This window comes from Haliotis rufescens, unplaced genomic scaffold, assembly GCF_023055435.1.
Source record: "Haliotis rufescens isolate VD_foot unplaced genomic scaffold, xgHalRufe1.0.p SCAF_19, whole genome shotgun sequence".
Classification (NCBI taxonomy): domain Eukaryota; kingdom Metazoa; phylum Mollusca; class Gastropoda; order Lepetellida; family Haliotidae; genus Haliotis; species Haliotis rufescens.
This window is the reverse complement of record NW_025963879.1, coordinates 12,911,918-12,938,617: the sequence shown is the minus strand read 5'-3', so window position 1 is coordinate 12,938,617 and position 26,700 is coordinate 12,911,918. Positions and strand designations below refer to the sequence as shown.

The window sequence follows — 26,700 nt, the reverse complement described above, 5'->3', positions numbered from 1 at the left end:
CACAAATAACTTCACACACCAATTTCATTATATCTTTATAAAAAAAATAATACAAGTTACTCCTTGCAGTAATGAAAAATGGAAAGGTCAGAATTTACAATATCACAAAACATCCAGGAGATATATGTTCAGCCCTACTACTAACTACAATATACCAAATTTGAGAACAAGAGACTGAGTAATGGCTATAATAGCTTTTTCATTATGGCTGTTATGGCATACTGAAAGTAAGATTCAAACCTCGGAGTGAGCAAGTTGGGTTTAACGTCCCTTTGAACAGTATTCCAGTGATTTATATCACGGTCTGTCAGCTTGATGTGTGAGATGCAGGACTCTGACGTTTACCACTTTGGTGTAATTCACGAGCACGGGTATGGTGGTGACAAACCTAGAAACATAATCAGGGCGAACAGGGCCAAACCTCTTGAACAAATTGGGGTGTCATCATGTAGGAACAAGTATGTGAAGTTTCAGCTTGATTGGTTCAGTGATGTGCGAGGTGAGCTAAAAAACTCTTGGTGGGCTAAAAAGCAACACACGTTATTATAACATTAATCCAAAGCTTATGTTCCATTTCAATGTGTAGAGATGCTGTAGACAAAATAGCATAAGATAACAACATGCTGATTATGTCAATCATTGACATGTCGGACATGAATTACCAGCTGAAAACAATTCTTACATGGGCACAGGAATTCTGGTCCTTTACCAGCATGAACAGAAAAGAAAAGCCCCACTAGGAATATCTTTTATTTTCATAAATCATACATAGCTTATGGACATTCACGCTTAGCATGCTGTAACCATGGTAACAGTGAGACAGACCATATCAATGGGAAATAGTTTCTAACATTTGGCAAGTTACATTTCAAATTCATATAATAAGTCAAGCTTATTGCAGCATTTGAAAAAAGACATATACTGGACAGACGTAAGTTCATGGTCCAATCCAACATTTGTCCATCTCACACAGGAAAGTAGAGAATCCAGACTTTGGCAGTCAGTTACTTGTGAGTTTGATGTAATGCCACTTTGAAGAGTACTCCAGTTTTATCAGTGTGTCATCTGTGAGGAAAGTCTGCAGTGATGCAAGTCCTACACAATTACACATTCTGGTGAAACCCATGAGCATGGGTCAAGGGCTTACAAACCAGGGATCATCATTGGGATTCAAACCCATAATCAGCAGATCCTGGAAAAGCCAAGGGACATTACTCTGCACTGTAACAATAGTTCATCAGACCTATGCCCCTGCACATTAGCACAGGCTAGGCAATAGTGTTGAAAACAGGCTGACAGACACTTGATCATGTCTCATCACCTTTTTACAAATACATGATTCAAAGATATTTGAAGACCTAAGCAGCACAGCATAAATCTCATACATAAACTACTGTCACATGGTCAAATCCATAGAACTCTCTCTGAACATAAAACAACAACAAATATACAAATAACTTGATATCAGTGAGTATCTGCAAGTTCCTTATTCTCCGCATCTATCCATCACCACTGATCACACCCATCCCAAAACAATAAAAGTGTTGTTCTTTGTAAACAATGGCTAGTTGTCACACCTGCAATATTGATTATTCAATTATGATTCATAAAAAATCTTGTTTTTTAATTGACAGATAATATGAGAAAGGTTCCTAAACTTGCTGTTAATAATATTTCCATCCATGGTGATTAACCTGAAAGAGATCATCAATTGTTTACTGCATAGTGATCATGATTATTTTAATGACACCCAACAGTTAATTATGAAATGATGCAATTCTTAAAAGGTAAATGCCTTCAATAAAAAGCCTGTTGGCGTGTATCCCATCTTCCTGAGGCATGGGAGTAACAAACTTGAAAAGTCCAGTTATACCCTTGCTGAACCAGGCTGGAAATTCTGGGCTCGATCGTTGCGTGACCAGTGGCAATTACGAGTTGTGTCCCTTCTATGCCCTTCCTACTGACTAATCAAATTCCACCTCTCATATCACTTGCATTTGCTTAAATCAAAATGATGGCGCCCAGTCAAGATGATTTGAACGATAATCAAAATCTATATTGTAATAAAATGAATCTTTCCTTGCGAAATACATCAAATCATGTGATAAAAAACCTGAAAGGATTTGGAAAATATCTGTTGATGCCGAATTGGCGGTACGCATGCTTTGCAAATCCTGCAGTCGTCTGAAATCTGCATGGCAGTTTATGAACCGGTCAATTTCATAACGCGATTTTGATTAGACTATGCACAATTTGTTAGTCCTGCCAAAATAAAACTCCACAGTTCCAGCCTCGTTCAGCAAGGGTGGAAACTGGAATTTCATAGTCAGTTAACGCCCTTGCCTCAGGAAGACGGGTGTTTCAATGGTCCATACAAATCAGTCACTGTCGATAGCTTTGTCAATGGCCCCACTAAATAAATACCGGTATGTATTATATAAATGAATAAACTTTCTACAAATTGAAGGTCTGAAGGTCATCATCAGTCATTGCTAAAAGACTTCCAGACCATGCATCTATGAGATTTGTTGACAAAAATGGCAAACTGACACATATCAAATAAAAAAAAACATGGAACATTAAATGTACCATTCAAACGTGAATCCAGGACAATATCTGTCTTGCACAACTTTGTGTAATGTCATTCTTCTACTTCCTTCCTCTATAAACATTCTACAATGAAGTATATAAAATAGTTAATTTGCTAAAATTGCTGATTAAGAAGCTTGTACAATGACCTATGAATAGATTCTCCCTGCTTAGCACAAATAACTGTAGCATTCTGAGATTTGTTTGTGTTGTGAACATAGAACTTAATGACCTTGCTGAATATAATCAATATTGTAAATTTAGAACAGTGAGGCTAAAAAGAATAACAGTTTTGGTTCTCAGGCACTGCCTGCATCATCATAAAGTCTGCCACATGTTTCGTTTTTATTTCCATTTTCCCAAACAAACAAAAATAAAAATTCCAATACTTATTTAAAAAATGCAATCAAATATAGCACACAGTTACTTCCCTTTACATGCACACTGCTTTACTGCGCATCTCGTGTTAGGGTCATGGCAGCAATAGCAAATGCTTGTTTATGTATGGAGGCCCCTTCCCAGGTTGATGGTACACAATTGTTTATTTTGTTACATACTACTGGTAGTTTGAAGAGGCAGAATAAAAACACCACCTGCCTGCACAATATTTTCAAAAGTCATTGCCTGAGAACCAATTCTTTTATTTTTTAAGCCTACTATATGATTTTTGGATTGCACAGACCTTACATTAAAGCAACAACCTTCTATGAACAAAAAGCATTTCAAGCTTCAAATTAGAAGGTAAGTATTCTCACAAACAAATTAGGCACTGAATGCACCATTCATTGAAACAAATTCACTTTCTTGATATATATCCAGCATAATCAATCATTTTGTAACAAATTTAACTTCTTCCATAATGATTGATTGTGCTTCATAACAGCATAAACATGGAAGAATGAGATATATACACTATGATACAAATATAATACATGGAATCTAAAGCTAATTGCACTAATCCAGGTCCGTTGTTGTCTCTGAAGGAATGGCTACAGTATCTACACAGTGTCCTGAGACTGGAGGTGACGTAATTAGTAACCATGGCAACTGGAATTTTATAAGGGAATAGTCTAGCATTTTGTTCATATCTTAACACTATAACAAACATTGAAACCATGAATGACTGCGTATCATTGTTGTGATGCAGGAATCGTAACATGTGATCAAACACATTCAGCGGAATCTGTTGAAACCTGACTTGTGTGGGAATCAAGTAGTCGGAGTTAACAAAACTAAAAACGGGGACGTTTCAACTCCACTAGCAGTCCCAGTAACTTTGATTCATTTATTTGCCTTCTACCGTCATCACTTCAACAGTTACAGAGTAACTTCAAGCCAGGATGATGATGATGATGATCATCATCAGTACTCCAAGGCTTTGCACATACACTATGTTCCTCCACCAACCATCACTACATATGGATATTACCGGTATGTATTTTTAACCAAGGAATCAAGCAACAGCCTGGCTCCAGGGGGAGGGAGGCCAGTGTGTGATCCGACCAATGAATACTTAGATTACATAGCCTTGTGGCATCTACTCTACACATGCTTCAGTGTCAGGCGGCTGTAGGGTTCACACAGTAAATGCATTGAGAAGCTTGATTTCACTTCCATGAGTTACAAATAACCTCATTGCATTACCTGACTAAAGTTACACTCGCTGCCCTGTTAACACACATGTCTGTTGTCTGTACTGTGATGGAGGAACGCAGTGTATACAAACCTGTGAAGCAATGACGATGAAGTGTCACACAGGACTTTATCAGATCATCTCAACCCAGGCTGAAAATGGGCACCAGACCAAGGAGTCCCTCTTTAAGGACTTCTGCTCATTAACTAAGTCTGGTACACATGAAGTAACAAGGAAGTTAAAACCAGATTAACACCTGTCACGGTTATCCATATATCATAGCAAACTTGTATAGCAAATTTCAAACTAACAGATTGATCTATGGGCCTGTGTTAATCAGTGTTGACTGATCCTTTAGCCCTATACAATGAGGCTGAGTCTAGGGATGTAACCATGGCAACTGTACACTTTGAGGTGATATACTACGTATCTCTTGATATGACATGAGACATAAAGCTCTTCACTCGAGAGGGTCATCTTACAGAGACACATCCTGCCTCAAAGGGTAAGATTTTAAACTCAACAAAAATATTTTTTGACACTGTCAGAAATTAGTAGCTTGTCAATATTTTTTAACCATTTAACTCTCATAATATATACATTCATCATTTTGTATGTATACATGGCCTTAGTTTAGGATAGGTACATGGCACATAACAAATCTTGCACCAATACTGTTGTGAATGACTACAACTCTATCTGAGCCAGCCACATGTTGGTAAATTCTTGATGGGTCAAAAGTTATTTGAAGCAATGGTTTGCATCAGACCTTTCCACCCATTGTCTATTGAACACAAATCAAATAACAGCCCTGTGTGATAGATAGCCCAGTTCTCCTACACTTGGTGTCTAGAGTCATAGGAATAGATATGTTTTCCAGTCACAACTCAGATTCAATTTGGAAAATATTAAAAACATAACTAGAAATAAGGTGTATCATGATTCTTGTTACTTTCCAAATGACATCACTGATTAGTCTTCTGCGATTGCATCCTTGTATGAAACCCCGGAACTATTGCACTGGCCTCATGGTATAAGATACAGTGCCCCAAATGAAATGATAGACTTGTACATAGATGTGAGTGAGTATCAGCCCCACAAGAGCCAGACCTTCCTTATTTACATATGACCAGTCTGATGACTAGTCTTACACATTACAGTGAATACACACAACAGCCCATGAAGCATCTTAAACAACGGCCACATGAATCGATATCTCTCCAACAGAAGACTTTCCCACAATAAAGATCATTAGCCAATAGTGAAACCGAGGACCAATCAAGACTGGGGCTCTCTTTTAAAGAAATAATCCACATATGATGCATATTGGAAACATTTACTTAATCTGCCTTGAATACTCTGGCAATAGGAATATTCAACTTGGCAGTTGGAATGGGCAACTCATTTAAATTCATGCCTGCAGTGTATGTAGTTGTATGTAGTAAAACTTTACGCATAACAATTTCTGGTTTATTGCAGTTAGTGATGTTTCGATGTTGATTCTTACACCGTTCTCCAGCTTAATATGGTGTAAGAATCTACATCAAAACATCGCTACATGCAATAAACCAGAAGTTGTTATCCATAAAGTTGTATGTTCTTATTTTCAACTCACCATTTTCTAGAATGCCAATCAAACAGTTTAATGGTTGATGTTTAATGCCACACTCAACAATATTCCAGCTCTATGATGGCTGCCTGTAAATAATCGAGTCTGGATCAGACAATCCAGTGATAGATATCATGGTGATCGATCTATGTTTTTGAGGTCAGTGATATGCCATCAACCAACATATCATAACTGACATAAACTTAAAAATGATAAAATTTTGATTGTACATTCTGAAAATACACAATCTCATTAAAATCAGATCTTAGTTCTCGCTACCGCTAAATAAACCGACCTTTCGTGAACTCTGACCGACCAATGGAAATACTGACAAGAAGTCGACATTAGCCAATCAGAAGGCAGCTTTCTTGTGCTTTACGGCACTATTTTCAAATCGGCGACTACGCTTCGAAACATACTTTGACAAATTCTTGCTTACAAATTTGAAACCTGAACAAAAGAACATTCTCGAAAGGCTAATATATGGTCTAGATTGTATAGATTCAGTCGTGAAGCCCGTAACTATCGTTTGAAATACACCGTTTTAAAGGGGCACTGATCTAAAGCAATTCCCCGGGACTGGTGGTTGCCTTTGTTATTGTTTTTTCCCCGTGAGTACCCGGATGATACGCAATGCAGCTGAGCGTGACAAGAGACTGGGCTACCATCTGCAAGGACAGCTAAATAAACTTGGAGGCAATATTTGTTTTACTCATTTTTAACACTGATTGGTTAACCGTGATCTATAAAGACTTCGACAAAGGGCGCATGTTAATTAATTTCTTCAGCCAAAACAAACAGACAAAAAGAACAGAGGAGCTCGGATGTCGTCATTTGGAAATACCCCTGATCGTTATAGTTTAATAATTTTAAAAAGTATCCATGCAGTGGAAGCAATTTCGAATTTCGGATTGCGTGGATAATACGATTACTACTCCCTTGTTGTCATCTACATTTTCTGGTATAACCCTACACTTGTGTATTTGTCGTCATTCACTTGATGCTCAGTTAATGAATTTATTACTGGTATAATTAGTGGTAGCGCCACTCAGAATACCCGACACAAGTTCCCATTTGGCATTTATTGTGTCTGGGGTAATTATTCAATCTAAATGAAGGTTTGAAGTGAGGTGAAATGTGTGTTATGTTATATGCACGTGGCAGCCCAGCAAGAGATGAATGATCAGTTGATCTACTTTTTTGTAAATCAATGGATCGTTCCAAGTCATCAAAGAATTAACAGAAAATACACTGATTGATTAATCACTGTTATCTACAGTGGATATATCAAAAGTGAGTCTAGGTTTACAAAAACAAAGGGAATACACTCATATTATGGCGTGAAGTGACAATGTGAAAACAACATACTTTGTTCAAAGGGTTAACCGATAATACGTTGATTGATTGCTCATTGTTATCTAACTCAATGGATTTTTTTAGGAACCTCGGACGTTATGAAAATAGTTGTCACGTGGGCTTTCTCAGCCGACCTTTGACACGAAACGAACACGGGTAATAATATCCCGAAAGATGTATACATTTTAAAATATGTGATTGTTACAGAGACACGTGACATCGAATATGTTTTCTGTACAGCTGCAGACGTGTGGGATATTGTTCCTTTGTGTGGATATTCGCGGACACATACCTGGAACAAGGAAGCTGCCTAAAATTATACACATATTTGGTAGGTTGTAATTATGATATTTGCATTTTGTTTTCCTTCAATTACTGTAGCAATGGACAGATTCATTCTTGTTCCTGGTTGACTGAAATATTTGTCCATTTCTTTAACAGATTGACTAAAATTGACTAAGATGATCAAAAGGGCCTAAAACATCACAATAGATTATTATGTAGGATTGGAAGCCAAACAATATAGAAAATTAATGTACTTTTCATCGTGACATTTTCAGTCTCTAGGTGATGATATTAAACACAAATGTTTGGAATTCCTTGTCATAAAAATACAGATTGACATATTTTTCAGTCAATTTGAAAAATAACTGCATATTCAGGCGTTTAATAAATTTCCTCAGTGAAAATTGAGCATATTTTGACTAAAAATATAAACACGATAAAATAAGCAATGCTCGGGAGAAATAATTACTTTGTGTTGGAAGTCAAAATAGTGTAAACGAAAATCGCACAATTACCAAGCAAGTGACAAAACATCGTCACCATTAGTGATGCTACCCACAAAGATACCTACATTTCCTTATTATTTCCCAAACTGTATTTCATTTTGTTGATCAATGTGACCATACGCCCTTATACTATCAATAAAAGTGACAAACGCGCTTACGAATTGCGCAGCACAGGTCGCGAACTAGTCTAGGTTTCTGCTATATCATCCGGGTACTCACGGGAAAAAACAATAACAAAGGCAACAACCATTCCCAGGGAATTGCTTTAGATCAGTGGCCCTTTAAAGTTTTCGAGGCTGCATGATGAGAAAACACATTCCGACTGTCACTTTCATGTTCTGGTAAGCGACGCTCTGATTGGTCGGATGAAAGGTCATTCAGATGTGACCCCTAATGGGATGTCCTCAGATCTTTGTTTAGCGGTAGCGATAACTAAGATCTGATTTCAATGAGATTGGAAAATACATTACTAAGTCATCGAGCCTGACCACCCAATCCAGTTGCCTCTTACAGCCAGCATAGGCAAATTCTAACCCAGAACCCAGACAGGGTTATTTATGTCTGTAAGCAACGGGTAATGATCAAATAATGAGTTGAAGGCACAGATTAAAGGACATTCTATGCAGAAATGAAAACTTGAGTACGTTCAAGAATGTTCATATAAAACATGAAATAAAAACTGTAGACTCCCCTTGCCGGTTACACTGAAAACTATACTTTTTAAATCATGTTGATTTTCATAACCATCGATTATACCATTATTAACTATTAATTGATTAACTCATATTACGTAGTGTCAGCTTAAAGTGAGAGGGCATCGTGAGTTATGCAGGGCATAAACACAGACTCTTGTGCTGACTAGCCAATAAACACAGACTCTTGTGCTGATCAGCCAATAAACACAGACTTTTGTGCTGACTAGCCAATAAACACAGACTTTTGTGCTGATCAGCCAATAAACACAGACTCTTGTGCTGACTAGCCAATAAACACAGACTCTTGTGCTGACCAGCCAATAAACACAGACTCTTGTGCTGACTAGCCAATAAACACAGACTCTTGTGCTGATCAGCCAATAAACACAGACTCTTGTGCTGATCAGCCAATAAACACAGACTCTTGTGCTGATCAGCCAATAAACACAGACTCTTGTGCTGACCAGCCAATAAACACAGACTTTTGTGCTGACCAGCCAAAAACACAGACTCTTGTGCTGATCAGCCAATAAACACAGACTCTTGTGCTGACCAGCCAATAAACACAGACTCTTGTGCTGACCAGCCAATAAACACACTCTTGTGCTGACCAGCCAATAAACACAGACTCTTGTGCTGACCAGCCAATAAACACAGACTCTTGTGCTGACCAGCCAATAAACACAGACTTTTGAGCTGACCCGCCAATAAATACAGACTTTTGTGCTGACCAGCCAATAAACACAGACTTTTGTGCTGACCAGCCAATAAACACAGACTCTTGTGCTGACCAGCCAATAAACACAGACTCTTGTGCTGACCAGCCAATAAAAACAGACTCTTGTGCTGACCAGCCAATAAACACAGACTCTTGTGCTGACCAGCCAATAAACACAGACTCCTGTGCTGACTAGCCAATAAACACAGACTCTTGTACTGACCAGCCAAGGATCATAATCCAGGTGAAGCACATCTTTAATACCACAGCTGCATTAATTAAAATCATGTTTGAGAGCACTGGAAATAGTTTACCATATGACAAGAAAATCGCAATGACATGTCAAGTCAGATTCACCGGAGCTAATATAAGATGTTGTTGGCACATTTGTTTACTTTAGCAACACAGTCTCAATTCTATGAACTCTTGATTTGAAATACATGGGTGTCTTTCATACATTTTGTTTTAGTAGGTTAAGAGAATAAAACTTTCACATAAGATGCCTTAATCATACCAATGCCACATAAACTACAAATAATGCTTCCAAAAATAAAGAACATCACAACTCATCTTAACTCATATAAACATATTTTCCATTCACACCAAATAAATTTCTCATACATAGTAAAACCAAAATAAACTATTCCTGAACACTGTCAAACAATTAAAATAATTTATCTATCACATGACTTGCCATTAACCAATCAGAACCAACTCGACCAATGATCCCAGTCCATCCAGTCCCAGTCTGTGGCGGCATTGAGAACGGCAAAGACTGCGGCACTAAGCACAGCACTGAGCGTCCACACAGTAACTTTCACAACGACATTCCTGCCATCTTGGAAGACCAGCGCCCGTGCCCCTTGCTTGCGCAACCTCTTCAGAAGACTGTCCGGCTTTTGATTTCTTGCTGCATGCTGTAATTTCTTGGCTATCGAGGTGCTGAAACAGGAAGGAAATATCTGAAGATTGATCTTTGCCTACCTATCACTTACAACAGTCCTAGCACTAAGATGATAGTAACTCCCATTCTTTAACATAGACTTACGACAGTCATGGCACTAAGATGATCGTAACTCCCATATTTTAACATTGACTTACGACAGTCATGGCACTAAGATGATCGTAACTCCCATATTTTAACATTGACTTACGACAGTCCTAGCACTAAGATGATCGTAACTCCCATACTTTAACATAGACTTACGACAGTCCTAGCACTAAGATGATCGTAACTCCCATACTTTAACATAGACTTACAACAGTCATGGCACTAAGATGATCGTAACTCCCATACTTTAACATTGACTTACGACAGTCATAGCACTGGCATGTTCAAAACTCCCATACTTTAACATAGGCTTACGACAGTCATGGCACTAAGATGATTGTAACTCCCATTCTTTAACATAGACTTACGACAGTCATAGCACTAATATGTTCAAAACTCCCATACTTTAACACTGACTTACGACAGTCATGGCACTAAGATGATTGTAACTCCCATTCTTTAACATAGACTTACAACAGTCCTAGCACTAAGATGATTGTAACTCCCATACTTTAACATAGACTTACGACAGTCATGGCACTGAGGTGTTCAAAACTCCCATACTTTAACATAGACTTACGACAGTCATGGCACTAAGATGATTGTAACTCTACCATTCTTTAACATAGACTTACAACAGTCATAGCACTGAGGTGTTCAAAACTCCCATACTTTAACATTGACTTATGACAGTCATGGCACTGAGGTGTTCAAAACTCCCATACTTTAACATCGGCTTATGACAGTCATAGCACTGATATGTTCAAAACTCCCATACTTTAACATCGGCTTACGACAGTCATGGCACTGATATGTTCAAAACTCCCATACTTTAACATTGACTTACGACAGTCATGGCACTGACATGTTCAAAACTCCCATACTTTAACATAGGCTTACAACAGTCATGGCACTGAGGTGTTCAAAACTCCCATACTTTAACATAGACTTACGACAGTCATGGCACTGAGGTGTTCAAAACTCCCATACTTTAACATCGACTTACGACAGTCATGGCACTGAGGTGTTCAAAACTCCCATACTTTAACATTGACTTACGACAGTCATAGCACTGATATGTTCAAAACTCCCATACTTTAACATTGACTTACGACAGTCATGGCACTGAAATGTTCAAAACTCCCATATTTTAACATTGACTTACGACAGTCATGGCACTGAGGTGTTCAAAACTCCCATACTTTAACATAGACTTACAACAGTCATAGCACTGATATGTTCAAAACTCCCATACTTTAACATTGACTTACGACAGTCATGGCACTGACATGTTCAAAACTCCCATACTTTAACATAGGCTTACGACAGTCATGGCACTGAGGTGTTCAAAACTCCCATACTTTAACATTGACTTAAGACAGTCATGGCACTGAGGTGTTCAAAACTCCCATACTTTAACACAGACTTACGACAGTCATAGCACTGACATGTTCAAAACTCCCATACTTTAACATAGACTTATGACAGTCATGGCACTGACATGTTCAAAACTCCCATACTTTAACTTTGACTTACGACAGTCATGGCACTGACATGTTCAAAACTCCCATACTTTAACATAGGCTTACAACAGTCATGGCACTGAGGTGTTCAAAACTCCCATACTTTAACACAGACTTACGACAGTCATGGCACTGAGGTGTTCAAAACTCCCATACTTTAACATAGACTTACGACAGTCATGGCACTAAGATGATTGTAACTCTACCATTCTTTAACATAGACTTACAACAGTCATAGCACTGAGGTGTTCAAAACTCCCATACTTTAACATTGACTTATGACAGTCATGGCACTGAGGTGTTCAAAACTCCCATACTTTAACATCGACTTACGACAGTCATGGCACTGAGGTGTTCAAAACTCCCATACTTTAACATTGACTTACGACAGTCATAGCACTGATATGTTCAAAACTCCCATACTTTAACATTGACTTACGACAGTCATGGCACTGAAATGTTCAAAACTCCCATATTTTAACATTGACTTACGACAGTCATGGCACTGAGGTGTTCAAAACTCCCATACTTTAACATAGACTTACAACAGTCATAGCACTGATATGTTCAAAACTCCCATACTTTAACATTGACTTACGACAGTCATGGCACTGACATGTTCAAAACTCCCATACTTTAACATAGGCTTACGACAGTCATGGCACTGAGGTGTTCAAAACTCCCATACTTTAACATAGACTTAAGACAGTCATGGCACTGAGGTGTTCAAAACTCCCATACTTTAACATTGACTTAAGACAGTCATGGCACTGAGGTGTTCAAAACTCCCATACTTTAACATTGACTTACGACAGTCATGGCACTGAGGTGTTCAAAACTCCCATACTTTAACACAGACTTACGACAGTCATAGCACTGACATGTTCAAAACTCCCATACTTTAACATAGACTTATGACAGTCATGGCACTGAGGTGTTCAAAACTCCAATACTTTAACATAGACTTACGACAGTCATGGCACTGAGGTGTTCAAAACTCCCATACTTTAATACAGACTTACGACAGTCATGGCACTGAAATGTTCAAAACTCCCATATTTTAACATTGACTTACGACAGTCATGGCACTGACATGTACAAAACTCCCATGCTTTAACATAGACTTACGACAGTCATGGCACTTACATGTTCAAAACTCCCATACTTTAACATAGGCTTACGACAGTTGTAAGGCCAAGATCATGCTGTGGAACAAGGCCTAGTGTTCAACTTGACTTGCACCGTTTCCTAAGCAACCGGTATTTCTTGTGGTACATGTATAAGGACTCCTCTGTCTTAGTAATAAGAAAATCTTCCTCTTTAGTTAAAACTTCTATATCAGGAAAGAATGCTCCCAATGTAGATTTGTTGATAATAATAAAAGCTTTGTTAATAACCTTAGAACATCATTTTAGAAACATTAGTTACTCATAATCATGATAATACTATCTTAATGCTATTTTAATAATCTAAAAGATGCTCTTGAAATAAAAGTTAAGATAACCACCATATCTTCAAAATACCCAACTTTTCAAATGAAAATGTTCAACACAACAGATCGGAAAAACATTAAAAACTATATATTTATGTCCTAGTCCTCCACAAAACAAGAAAGAGATTGGTGTACCTTTCCCTGTACTTAATGACCACCTCGTTGGCTAGTTGGGTGGGAGGGTACTGGAGGTAGAGGTCCCCTGCCTTGGCTATCAGCAGTTCAAACGGGAGGTCATCAGGGATCTTGGACAACAGGCTGTGCAGGTAGCACATCTCACATTCACAGGCTAGCAGCTCCTCCTCCCTGTGTAGAACTATCTGTAGGCACAAGACAGGCAGCATCAGTCAAAGGGGTCTGTACTTCAGCTCTTAATGGTTATTGTACAAAACATTTCAGTTAGACAAATTGCCAGTTCCATGTCTGAGAAATAAGCACATATTTATAAACCTATAAATAACACGTTTGAATGCTTCAATCTCTGATGATAAAAAAATGTGGCCCGCATTCTATGAGTAGGTTGTTTGTTTATACACTGCTACTAACAGCATCAGTTACATCATGGTGTGCCAGGCTAACACATGCTAAATGTGGCATGATATGACTTAGAGATTCTAAACTTGTATAACTTTGCTAAAACCCAAAAGGTGCTGATAGACCAAGGATGATAATCAGAGTAAATCTGGATTCAAACCCACAAACTGTGAATCCTGGCAAGGCTAAGGGATGCAACTCTTAAAATTGAAACACGAAAATTGACACATTGATCAGCTCAGTCGCAGGAGATGGAGGGTCTTCCAAGTTGTGAGTACTAGCAATATTTAGCTACGGTGTGTCTTTCTTATGTAGTCTAATGATGGCACAGTGATGACACACTGATCACCCAGCCGCAGAAGGTGGGCCTTCAAAGGTGGGAGTACTAGCCACACACATCAACACTGTTGTGCCAAAGTCCCCAGTATGAGAAGCAGTGGAACCTGGATGTGTTCCGCCTGACAGAGGGGTGTAGGTAGTACTCACTGCAGCTGCCAGGTAGATAGGCATGAGGGGATGACAGGCGATGAAGAAGTCGTACAAGCGGACGATGTGCTTTATGTCGTTCACAGTGTGACCAAACCATGTGATGAGCCAACTTAAACTGAAGATGGTGCCTAGCTCAGCCCTATAACAGAAATGGCATCATTAACACACTCATTTCCCTTGTCCATAGGTGTGTATTGTATGTGCATATATATATGTTTTAGGAAAACACTAACAGTTTGTGAAACACCAGCTCAAACTGGACATTGAGTGAGTGAGTGAGTTTGGTTTAACGCTGCTTTTAACAGTATTACAGTTATATCACAGCATCACAGCTAAAGTGGGAGGAAAGTCCAAAGCGATGCAGGTCTCAAGCATTTACCACTTCGGTGAAACCCATGAGTATGGGTATGGTGCTGACAAACCTAGAAATATAATCGGGCGAACCGAGATTTGAACCCCTGATCACAGGTTTCTGGCGTGCCCAAGAGAAGCAACTCTACACAAAGAATTGCAGCACCTTAGACGACTGGCATCAGGAGAGGGACAGCACTAGTGGATCAAGAGGTGGGGGTGGAGGGCGGTACATCTATCATAGGGAAGGGTGGGGAGACCAAGTGGTCAAGGTAGCATAAGGGGAGGGACAGCACTGGTGGATCAAGAGGTGGGGGTGAAGGGCGGTACATCTATCATAGGGAAGGGTGGGGAGACCAAGTGGTCAAGGTAGCATCAGGGGAGGGACAGCACTAGTGGATCAAGAGGTGGGTGTGAAGGGCGGTACATCTATCATAGGGAAGGGTGGGGAGAGCAAGTGGTCAAGGTAGCATCAGGGGAGGGACAGCACTGGTGGATCAAGAGGTGGCGTTGAAGGGCGGTACATCTATCATAGGGAAGGGTGGGGAGACCAAGTGGTCAAGGTAGCATCAGGGGAGGGACAGCACTAGTGGATCAAGAGGTGGGGGTGAAGGGCGGTACATCTATCATAGGGAAGGGTGGGGAGACCAAGTGGTCAAGGTAGCATCAGGGGAGGGACAGCACTGGTGGATCAAGAGGTGGCGTTGAAGGGCGGTACATCTATCATAGGGAAGGGTGGGGAGACCAAGTGGTCAAGGTAGCATCAGGGGAGGGACAGCACTGGTGCATCAAGAGGTGGGGGTGGAGGGCGGTACATCTATCATAGGGAAGGGTGGGGAGACCAAGTGGTCAAGGTAGCATCAGGGGAGGGACAGCACTGGTGGATCAAGAGGTGGGGGTGAAGGGCGGTCGACTATCATAGGGAAGGGTGGGGAGACCAAGTGGTCAAGGTAGCATCAGGGGAGGGACAGCACTGGTGGATCAAGAGGTGGGGGTGGAGGGCGGTACATCTATCATAGGGAAGGGTGGGGAGACCAAGTGGTCCAGGTAGCATCAGGGGAGGGACAGCACTAGTGCATCACAACTCCCAAAACATATGTGTCAACCAATTACATGTTTTTGTTCACCTCATGATTTGGATATTATGTTCACCCTCTACCTCTCTCAAAATCCTGTGTCTGCTTCTTAATAGAGTTGTGGAACAGAAATACACAATTTAGGCTGGAACATTAATATTTCCAATGGTCTATTTTACCATTGAAACTATATTCATTACTATGAAAATAGTGTCATGATTTGAATACATGCATGAGAAATGTTTCTTATCCTGTTGGCAGTTCTTAAATGCAGTGTTTAATCTGTATTAGTCATTTTTATTATTGGTAAACCTAGTACCTTTCCATATACGCGCAGAGTTCAGGATTGGCTTTGTGAATGATGGGATACAGATAATTCAACATATGTTTGGTCCGATCCATGTTGGCATCCATGAAGTCTCTGCAATCAAACACAGCTAAATGGAATGTGGGTACAAAAGACACAATTTTAATCCACCTGTGAAAGTACAAATGTGAATATTTTTTTCAAACCCATCAATAGTATGACAGACATGATATTATTGTTGGAAAAAAATTCTAGTACCCCTTAACAATCATCTCAAGTGACAGATTACATGTAAGCTTAAAAAAATAACAGTATTGGTTCTCAGGCAATGACTTTGGAAAATATAGTGTGGGTGGGCATTTTTTTTTCTCGTTTTTTTTCTTGTTTAAACTAGTATGTAACCAAATAAACAATTGTGTACCATCAACCTGGGAAAGGGCCTCCATACATAAAAAAGCATTTGCTATTGCTGCCATGACCATAACACGAGATGCGCAGTAAAGCAGTGTGCATGTAAAGGGAAGTAACTGTGTGCTATATTGGATCACACTGTTTTAAAGTATGAGGATGTTTTGATTTTTTGGAAAATGGAAATAAAACTGAAACATGCGGTGGACTTTATGATGATGCGGGTGGTGAGTGAAAACCAAGACTATTATTTGTTTTAGCCTAATCAAAACATCATTAACTCCCACGTTAGGACATCGACCCCTTTATTCCACTGTATTTGTAACAAAACCTAAACATTCACTTTTCTATTCAGTTACATAAATGTTAGCTTGAGAACATCCATCAGCATTGTTACAATACTAGTTGCACAGTGAGTAGTGAGGTGTGTGCGAGGCATCTCATTCGTATCACCCTCGGTCATGTACCGATCTGACAACCTTCTTCAAAAACAACCTTGCATTGGTGCATCCATCATTCATACCACAAGCTGGTTGTCAAGAGTTACCTCCCTCTATCAAAAAGCCATTCAGAGAATCAGCCTGAGTGCATGTGTACCCTGCATCCCTTGAACAGCTGAGTCAAAGGAATCATTTCAATTGTGTTGACTTAAACAAGCATGAAATACTCACATCCCCCGCCAATATGACATGTCGGGTGTGTGCAATGCATTAGCTCCTGTGAACTATGTTCACTGGGCCTTTAAGTAAAAAAATATAGTACGTTTTTCAAGATCTGCTCCGGAAACGAGGACTACCGCCATTTTCAGTCTAAATCAAAGTCGTTGCCATGGAAACTCAAAAAAAAAATTTTTTAAACAAATCCCAAACTATCAAAAGGCACCAGTTCACCACTAGACCTATCAATGTGCAAAATATGGTGAAGAAATATGGAACGGTTTTCAAGATCTGCTCCGGAAACGAAATGTGACTGACGGCCGGACGGACGGACGGCATCCATTCCTATATCCCCCTTCCACTTCGTGGCGGGGGATAATAAAGATGAAACAACTGATATTTCATTAAGTAGCAGTATGTGCACATACGGGGGGCTAGCAGAACACAATCCCCAACTGCTCTTGGACCTACCGTAGGTGATTGAGGGAGAGTTTTTCTACTAAGGCAAAGGCAATGTCTTCTCCCACAACCAGAAGGAATGTCACACAGATGTCATGGTAACCCTGAAATAATAACAGAATAGTTTCACACAGCATATCTAGGTTCAACAATACACATATCCAGCATGAAAATACCTGATAACATTGGGCAATGTATTCCCACATAATAAATATATGTAACATCATCCTGCTGTTCTTTATTTCATCTAACAAAATATGAGCAGCTATTTGGTAAAAAATACATCACTTGAAATGAAAGAGCAGCTATTTGGTAAAACATACATCACTTGAAATGAAAGAGCAGCTATTTGGTAATAAATACATCACTTGAAATGAAAGAGCAGCTATTTGGTAAAAAATACATCACTTGAAATGAGAGTACGCAATAACAGTCAAATGTCACAACAACAAAAATTGTTAAATGTTACCACTTAGGTCCTTACTTGCATATACATAATGAAACTCAAAATAGGAAAGACAAAGCTCCAGAGAAGCTTTTTGTCATGTTCCTATTTTACCCAGGAGGGTGATTTTTAGTGGGTATCTACACATTTTTTGTGGATAGTCAATTTGTTTTTGGCCACGTTTCTATATATTTAGGTATATTCTCACAAAAATTGATTGCCACTATCTGTACCTTTTTACCCACTTTTGGATGCGATAGTTTGGTCATTGCATTTACCTGCATTGCCCAGCCACATCTAACGGGAACAACTAACTACCCTTTCAAGTTGAATATAATAATAAATTAATATGTCTTATCATACTTCCATGTCAGAATGCTGATATCTGATTGCTTCACATGATCGTGATAAAATACAATGTACCCTGGTATCCAACCTGAGACGGAAATAAATTCCTGAGCACGAGAAAAATCCCTTATACCCCAAAACGAAGAAAACAGGTTGCATGCATCTTCCCAAGGCAAGGGAGTTAACTGACTATAAAAGTCCTGTTTCCACCCTTGCCGTACTAGGCTGGTATTATGGAGTTACAGTTTGGCTGGACTAACGAGTCTATTCAGAGTCCAATCAAAATCGTGCATCGAAATCGAAAATCCGGTTTGTCAACTGTAATGCAGATTTCGGTCGATTACAGGATTAGCAAAGCATGTGCACCGCCAACTCGTTGTCAACAGATATTTTCCCATTCTTTTCATGTTTTTAATCAAGATGCTCACATGATTTGATGCACTTAGCGATGTAAGCGTTTTATCACAATTTAAATCTTGATTACCGATCAGATCATCTTGACTGGCCGCCGCCATTTTGTTTGAAGCAAATGCAAGTGACACGAGAAGTGGAATCTGATTGGTCCATAGGAGAGGCTTAGAAGGGACATAACTCGTAATAGCCACTGGTGCTGCTACGATCGAGCCCAGGAACTCCAGTCTAGTTCGGCAAGGGTGGAAACTGGACTTTTATACTCAGTTAACTCCCTTGCCTCGGGAAGATGGTTGCATGTGGACTTCTGAGCAGAAGAATAAATCCCATATACCCTGCTTTGAAGGAAAAATTGCACGTTTTTTTTCTGAGGCATATATATAGCACAAATTAACCTCAACTCAATTGAACAGATGTTTTCTATCAAGTTTCAATTTGTTTTAATTCTTTTACAATAGCAGATTGAAACATGTCATTAACATATATTTGTTATAGCAGAATCATGAGGGTACATGTGGTTTTATGCGTCTTCATGAGGTTTTATAATACTCATCTCTGGCGCATGGTGTAAAACCTAGCGGGACACAAAAAAACACATGTACCCCTCGTGATACTGCTACAACTTACAATGTACCCCTCGTGATACTGCTACAACTTATAATGTACCCCTCGTGATACTGCTACAACTTCCACTGTTCCATGTCATCATGTTGAGCATCATATGCACAGCAGAAAAAGGTGTCAGTCTTGGAATGTTTTACAAATTGCAGCGCCATCTGGCATTCTTTTCGGTGAATGTTTACCTTTCATTCAAAATGCATAGACGAGCCATATCAACAAAGTAGGGTGTGGGTGGTGGGGGTGTAATACGGGTCTGGTTATAACACCCCCGAGATATGACCATTTCTATGTTACTCTATCGCACATGCAAAATGCCTCATATCCTTGACAGGTATAGGATAACTCATATTATCATATCATAACTCATACCATCCGATACCTATCAATGCCAGGCTCATCAATGCAATTTTGAGTGGGCAATATCGATATCAGCCTTGGTCGTAAGAAATTGGAGTTATGTCCCTTAGTTAATTATCCCCTTGTCTGCTCACCTAGCTTTTACACGACAATCTCTTTGAAACAAGGTGAAAATGAAATGCATTCATTTCCAAACAGATACATTTTACAACTTGATGTTATGTATATAGATGATAATTAGAGGTTATAATATGGCAGTTTTCATATCATGTCCCATATCAACCCTCGACCCTGATATCAGCCCTCTAGCCTTCGGTCCTCATGCTGGTTCGTAAACTGTTGTGCAGATTTCGGTCGATTGCATGATTTGCGAAGCATGTGAATCGCCAACTCATTGTCTGAAGATATTTTAAAACCTTTTCATGTTTTTAATCAAGGTGCTCACATGATTTGATTCACTTCGCGATGTAAGACCTGTTTTATCAAAATATAGATCTTTATTAAAGATCAGATCGTCCTGACTGAGCGCCACAATTTTGTTTGAAGCAAATGCTAGAGAGGTGGAATCTGATTGGTCCATAGGAGAGACTTAGAAGGGACATAACTGGTAATAGCCACTGGTGGCGCTATGATCCAGCCCAGTAATTCCAGCCTAGTTCGGCAAGGGTGGAAACTGGACTTACCACTTTATATTGCATGCTGGGATGGGCCTAGGAGTTTTGTCAGAGAGAGAATGTTTTGGTCACTGCTATGAGAAATGCAATTTTACTCTGAAAGGTGGAGCCAAACACGTTTTCCCCTGACATCCAGCATGTGCAGCAAAACATTTATTTTGTTCCAATATTTTATTTCATTTTTTTATTCAGAAGGATGCCATCAACCCCCCCAAAAATTCAAAGGTCAGATCCTAACTGTTGTCCATATAGGACAGAGTGCATGAGGTCAGTTATCACAGTCAGGAGCACCCCATCAGTTACCTGGTAATAGTGTAGTTCTTCGTGCTTGACAAGAACCCTCATGATGCAGTCTACCAGCTGGTCCTGCATGGCCATGCGATGGGACTCCTCCATCCCTACAGAAAACAGGCTGACATAGAATCTTTTTGTAAAATAAAGCTGGGTTGTCAACCATGCCTTGAGCCAAATATTTGTCTTGTGGTTGCAAACCAGGTGAATACTTGATCACTGCAGTTCCTCAAGTTTTCCCATTTTCTTAAGATCACAAACCTGTGCTTATTTTACTGACATGTTACCCTGGTTGACAGTTTGCTCAATTCACTCAAGTTTTGTGGATATACCTCAATGACATCACATATTGCCCACTGCAAAAGATTTCACTATTATGAAATTCCTTCTATGAGAGCTTAGACTTATCAATAAATCCTTGTATTGTCATATGAGGTGAGGTGAAATTGGGTTTAACGTCTTGCCAAGATTACCGCAATTATATAGCGACGTGCATGCACGTGCACATGCGTGTGCGTGTGTGTGGCTGCTTGTACTAGTCTGTACTGATGCCGATTTATAGTGCCGCAATTTAACATATACTGACTCCGAGCCGACCAGTCCTTGTTTTAGCCCCTTAATGCTGAGCGCCAGACAGGGTAACAAGAAGTACCATCTTTTAACATCTTTTGGTATGACGCGGCCGGGGATCGAACCCTTGACCTTCCGCTCTCCGGGCGGACCCTCTATAACTAGACCACGGAGGTGGTCTATTTTCATATGAATTATGAATGTATTTTAAGACTTCCTTGAACTTTGAATAGCTGAGTGCATTGGTACTAATAAGACGAATCTTTAACAATGCTGAGTGCGCCGTATACAACAAAACAAACATGGCCAACCTGGAGGAAAGCGTTTGAGTGACCTGTTGACATCCAGCACCACCTGATCATAGTCCCGATGAGCTGTCAACACCTCCTGGGCTGCAACACAATACAAAGGGGTGTCATTGATTGGAGAGTTTAGTATCAATGTATGGACTCACATGCATATCAATATATCAATAAATAACACAATTAGTTACTCTGTATATGTACTGATGAAATATTTCTTATCTAGACCTGCAATTAATCTATGTAATACCAAATATGAACTAGGCAGACAATCAAATGTTTCAAATTGAATTTTCTGCCATCTCATTGTCCGTCTTTGCCATGGTAATCTTAACACAGGTAAATGTTTCTCTGGCAGTGAATTATTAATTCATTGATACATCGATATCATGCTATACAAAGGTATCCCTAAAGAGTGGGTGCTTGGGAGTAATCCAGTTATATCACTCTGTATCAGCTAAATGCAACCAATGCTTGCCGTAAAAGGTGACTATGCTTGTCGTAAGAGGCGACTAACGGGATCGGGTGGTCAGGCTTGCTGACTTGGTTGATGCATGTCATCGATCCCAATTGCGTGGATCGATGCTCATGATGTCAATCACTGGACTGTCTGGTCCAGACTCGATTATTTACAGACCGCCGTCATATAACTGGAATATTACTGAGTGTGGCATTAAACAACAAACAAACACACAAACAAACAAATGTGGGAATAAATAAAGCCTGAAGTAAAGCATGTCAGTCATTTACCACTTTGGTAAAAACCCATGTAGGGCAGAGGTGTGTAATTTATAGCTATAGCATAGAGACCAAAAATAATTAACAAGGCCATACAAGCACATCCTGGCATGGTAAAGGGATGCAACTCTGCAGGTATGGTGTTGTTCATAGTCCTCACTCAGTACACTCAAATAGTACAGTTCTGGATATTGAATCACTATGTAGTCGCTCCAGTCACAAATAATGCTAACAGACCAGGTCAAAACAGTGCTGCTAAATCAATTAGAAGATAAACCTACTGTTGTGAAATTTGATGTAGTCCCACTGAAGGTTAGACACCTCTTATTTAAATTTGGAGTGTGAGGTTTCTAATCCTCAGTGGGACTACATCAAATTTCAAAACAGTAGGGCTGTAACAATGCAGGAAGTTATGATATGATATTCTGGTCACAATACGATACGTATCTCAATAAACAACGATAAAAAAACAACAACATAACAGTACTCCAGCATTTATCAAGTTCAAAGACTTCAAGCATGTCAAGATTGGACCTTTCATGATTTTGGAACAGTCAAAATTATTTCAGTTTTCTAGTAACAAGACTACTGAAGTTATTAAGCTTCAAAGTGAAACTTTCTCTAACTTTGCTTCAAAACAATTCAAATTTCAAAACAGCAGAAAACTTCAAAATTCAAACACCAGAAAATAATCAATGTTGAAAAGAAGACTAAGAAGTCCTCGGCAGTTATTCAGACCATTTAATGGCAGTTTGTTCATCCTCATTGTCATAGGCAAGGCATGGCAGTGTGTCAACACACGCACACGGACAGCACGTGGTTACATAAAAAAGTATGAACCGGGTGCATACAACTGTCGAACTGGAACGGAATGGCAGACAAACGAAATTACACCCGATGACATGTACACAGCATCAGCAATAGGTGAACAGCCTTACTATTCTTACTATTATTGAACAGCTTTCATTCATTACTTTATGACAAATGTACTTCCCAGTCTGAATAGTTCAACTTCAGGATTTTTTTCAGAAAAATTCAAATGTCAACATTGTTGGGTCAGTGATGCCCTCTGGGCACTGACAATGTCTCCTGTTGTTGAGTCTTAATCATGTTAATGGAGGTGGAGTCGTCATGGTCATAGGGGGTAGATGACCAACAGTACATGCTCTGCCTACCTAACACGATCTACGATGTACGTTTCAGTTTGAAAAAAGATTAGAATAGCAGTTGTTTATGATTCATAGTGTAAAAAATATTTATCGAGTGTTATGTGCTTTTAAAAACACACAAATCGTATCCCTTCAGTGAATTCAGGTGTTACAAACTTGAATTACAAACTTGGTCATTAAAAATATGAAATTTGATATAAAACATCACTAGACATGATGATTTACCATTATAATTGTATTTCCTCCTCTCATAGGCATTGTTTCACATGCAGAGATTAAGATTACCATGTGTACTTTCTCGTAAACTAAGCCGGAAATAGCAATCAGCTGTACACACATTTTCTCCCCCCATCATATAGCTGGAATATTGCTGAATGCGGCGTTAAACAACAAACCAACCAACCAACCCTCCACCCTGAACTTCACTTGGTTGAACCTGACTTACAAGTCGCTGTCCATGGCTCCCAAAATAGTTCTTCACGATGACAGTAATATTTACAAATTGCATGAACTCAGAGGACAATATTGATCTGTAGTTATGTTCAACATTAGCCCACGGACGTACATACATTCTATATACGTCTTTGATTAGCCTATTGATGTACTGGTGGAAATTAGCCTACTGGCACAATCATTGGCAACAGCTGAAGTATGGCAATCACCACTGTTTATAGCTGAGACGACCACACAAGAGCATGAAGAGAGAATGCTCATTTTTGTGACCTATGAGTATGTGGCCCTGACACAGTGGTTAGTATGTGGTTTACTTAATTGTGTGTGTTCTGAAATAGATTTCATTGTGTTTGATAAGCTGCTGTTCCGATATTGAACATATGCAATAGTCTAATGGGGTATCGCCAGCCATTGTTATATGCATCAATGTGTATGCTGCCAATGGGTCTAGGAAAATGGATACCTCTTTTAAACCAATCAAAATCAAGCATTCTTCAATATCATGGTAGGGGTGGTCCGGTAGCCTAGTGGTTAAAGCGTTCGCTCGTCACGCCGAAGATCCCGGTTTGATTCCCGACATGGGCACAATGTGTGAAGCACATTTATGGTGTCCCCCGCCGTGATGATGCTGGAATATTGCTAAAAGCGGCTTAAAACCATACTCACTCACTCAATATCATGGTAGACTGATAAAAATAACGTCAATATTTTGTTAGATAGCCATTGTAACTATCATTTTATTAATTGGTCCTTTTCATGCAATGTCATATCCATGTATTTAAATTAAATAACAATTAAATACAACAATTAAAATTTGCAATGCTTACATGGCTTTTCGTCAATGTCCAAGACATTAACTCCCAGGAGTTTTGGCCATGCCTTCCTCCGAAGTTCATCACTGATGAGCCCACCCCTGCTGATGGACAGCTGTCTGAGGCGTGCTACATCTACTGGGTCTTTGAACAGAGCCTTCTGGATCTCATGAGTTTTATGACGCTTGCTGAACACTGGAAATATCACATATTACATACAAACACAACTATAACGCAGCAAAATAGATCCCCCCTCCCCCCATGAAATCCAAAACAAGACCAGAAAGATGTGAAAATACATGTTTGATAATACATTTATGAACATGATGCATGTGATGTAATAATTAACAGATACATTAAGCAAGCTAGACTTTGTTAATTTTATTCACTTTAATAGATATCATGTTAATATGAGCATAGATCTAAATATTTATTTTCTTTCCAGCTTTATTTAGTATATATATATATATATATATATATATATATATATATATATATATATATGGCAATTGCAATTCATTTTGCTTTTGTATGCTGTGGGAAATGTGTCAACTTCCTTTATGCTGTCAACAAATGCACATTGCGTGCACAGTGAAGGGCAATGTGGAAGGGAATCCCTATGTGCAAATGTATATGATAAATAGGCAATCAGATTTCATATTAAACTTTGTGGTGTGTTGTAAGGAATTTATAAATAGGATTAGCAGTATCTGAATATGCAGAGGGAAACATTTATGTCTGGCATTAATCAGGAATAACTCATATATTTTTGTGAAGAATATTAGAACTACAGAAAATTACAGATTTAGGTTCCAAAATTTATAATATTCTCAATGTTAAGAGGTATTTTTATGGGCTAATTAAAAAATGCACCCATTAAACTGAAATGCACTACTTTCAGAATGAATTAAGATCAAATATATATCAATATCAGCTGAAGACAAACACTGGACGCATCACCATGTGCAGTGATCAATCAGTGCCTCACCAGTGGAAGCTTAAGTGATCTTAATTGGTTAATTGTCATGCTTGCATTGCCATATGAAGATATGTGAACAAACAGCATAAACAAATCAGCTTATGTTAAGCATGTAAACTACTGTGATTTAAGTCCTTTCAGATGCTTGGATACAATTATAGAATCTGTTCGGCACCCAATAGTGTCATAAAAACTGTGTAGTGTCAAAGTGGTGTTGGGGTTGGGGAGGGTTACTCACAAGTCTGTCCTTAGCCCTTCAAGTCCTTGTATATGTGAATAAAATAGTGGTAATCATATTTTATAGAGTCTTCTTTTATAAAGGGAATTACGGATTACCCGAGAGTTTCAGAGATACACTTTACTGACTGATTACATGTTTGTTTACCCACCTTTAGCTCTTGACTTGGTCTTCGGCTTGCCGTTTTCGGTTACATGTTGACGGTCTTCTCCCTTGCTCTGGCAATCGTCTGATTTAGAGGCAGACTCCGAGTCACTCATCAAAACTGAATTTGATTTAATTTCCTCAATAAATTTAAAGCTTATGAATAACGCTTATTCTTAAACGCAGAGGGCCTCGAATGTAACATACGGAATATCGTGAAGCAGACAACGCACCTGCAATCCCATATATCACCTAAAATAAAGTTTCATTAAATAAGGATAAACACAAAATATATATGACCACTCTACTCTCAGTACTTGTTTTGTGTTCAGCCAAAATCTCAATTTGTCCCTTAAACTAGAGTCATGTGAGTTATTTAATGTGTTTATCTGTTGTTTTTGTTGCAAGCGG

General features: G+C 39.1%; 1 protein-coding gene across 1 annotated transcript; it reads right to left on the bottom strand.

Annotated features, from left to right (window-relative positions):
- Positions 1 to 8,394: 8,394 nt before the first annotated feature.
- LOC124138906 (TBC1 domain family member 20-like) lies at positions 8,395 to 26,553 on the bottom strand. Its single transcript, XM_046505803.2, has 9 exons — positions 26,297 to 26,553; positions 24,944 to 25,123; positions 21,766 to 21,846; positions 20,897 to 20,991; positions 17,750 to 17,841; positions 16,227 to 16,328; positions 14,478 to 14,619; positions 13,593 to 13,777; positions 8,395 to 10,333 (listed from the first exon to the last, which is right to left on the bottom strand). Exons 1-9 carry the CDS (start codon positions 26,403 to 26,405, stop codon positions 10,096 to 10,098), a joined length of 1,224 nt encoding a protein of 407 aa, XP_046361759.1. The 5' UTR covers positions 26,406 to 26,553; the 3' UTR covers positions 8,395 to 10,095.
- Between the last annotated feature and the right edge of the window lie 147 nt (positions 26,554 to 26,700).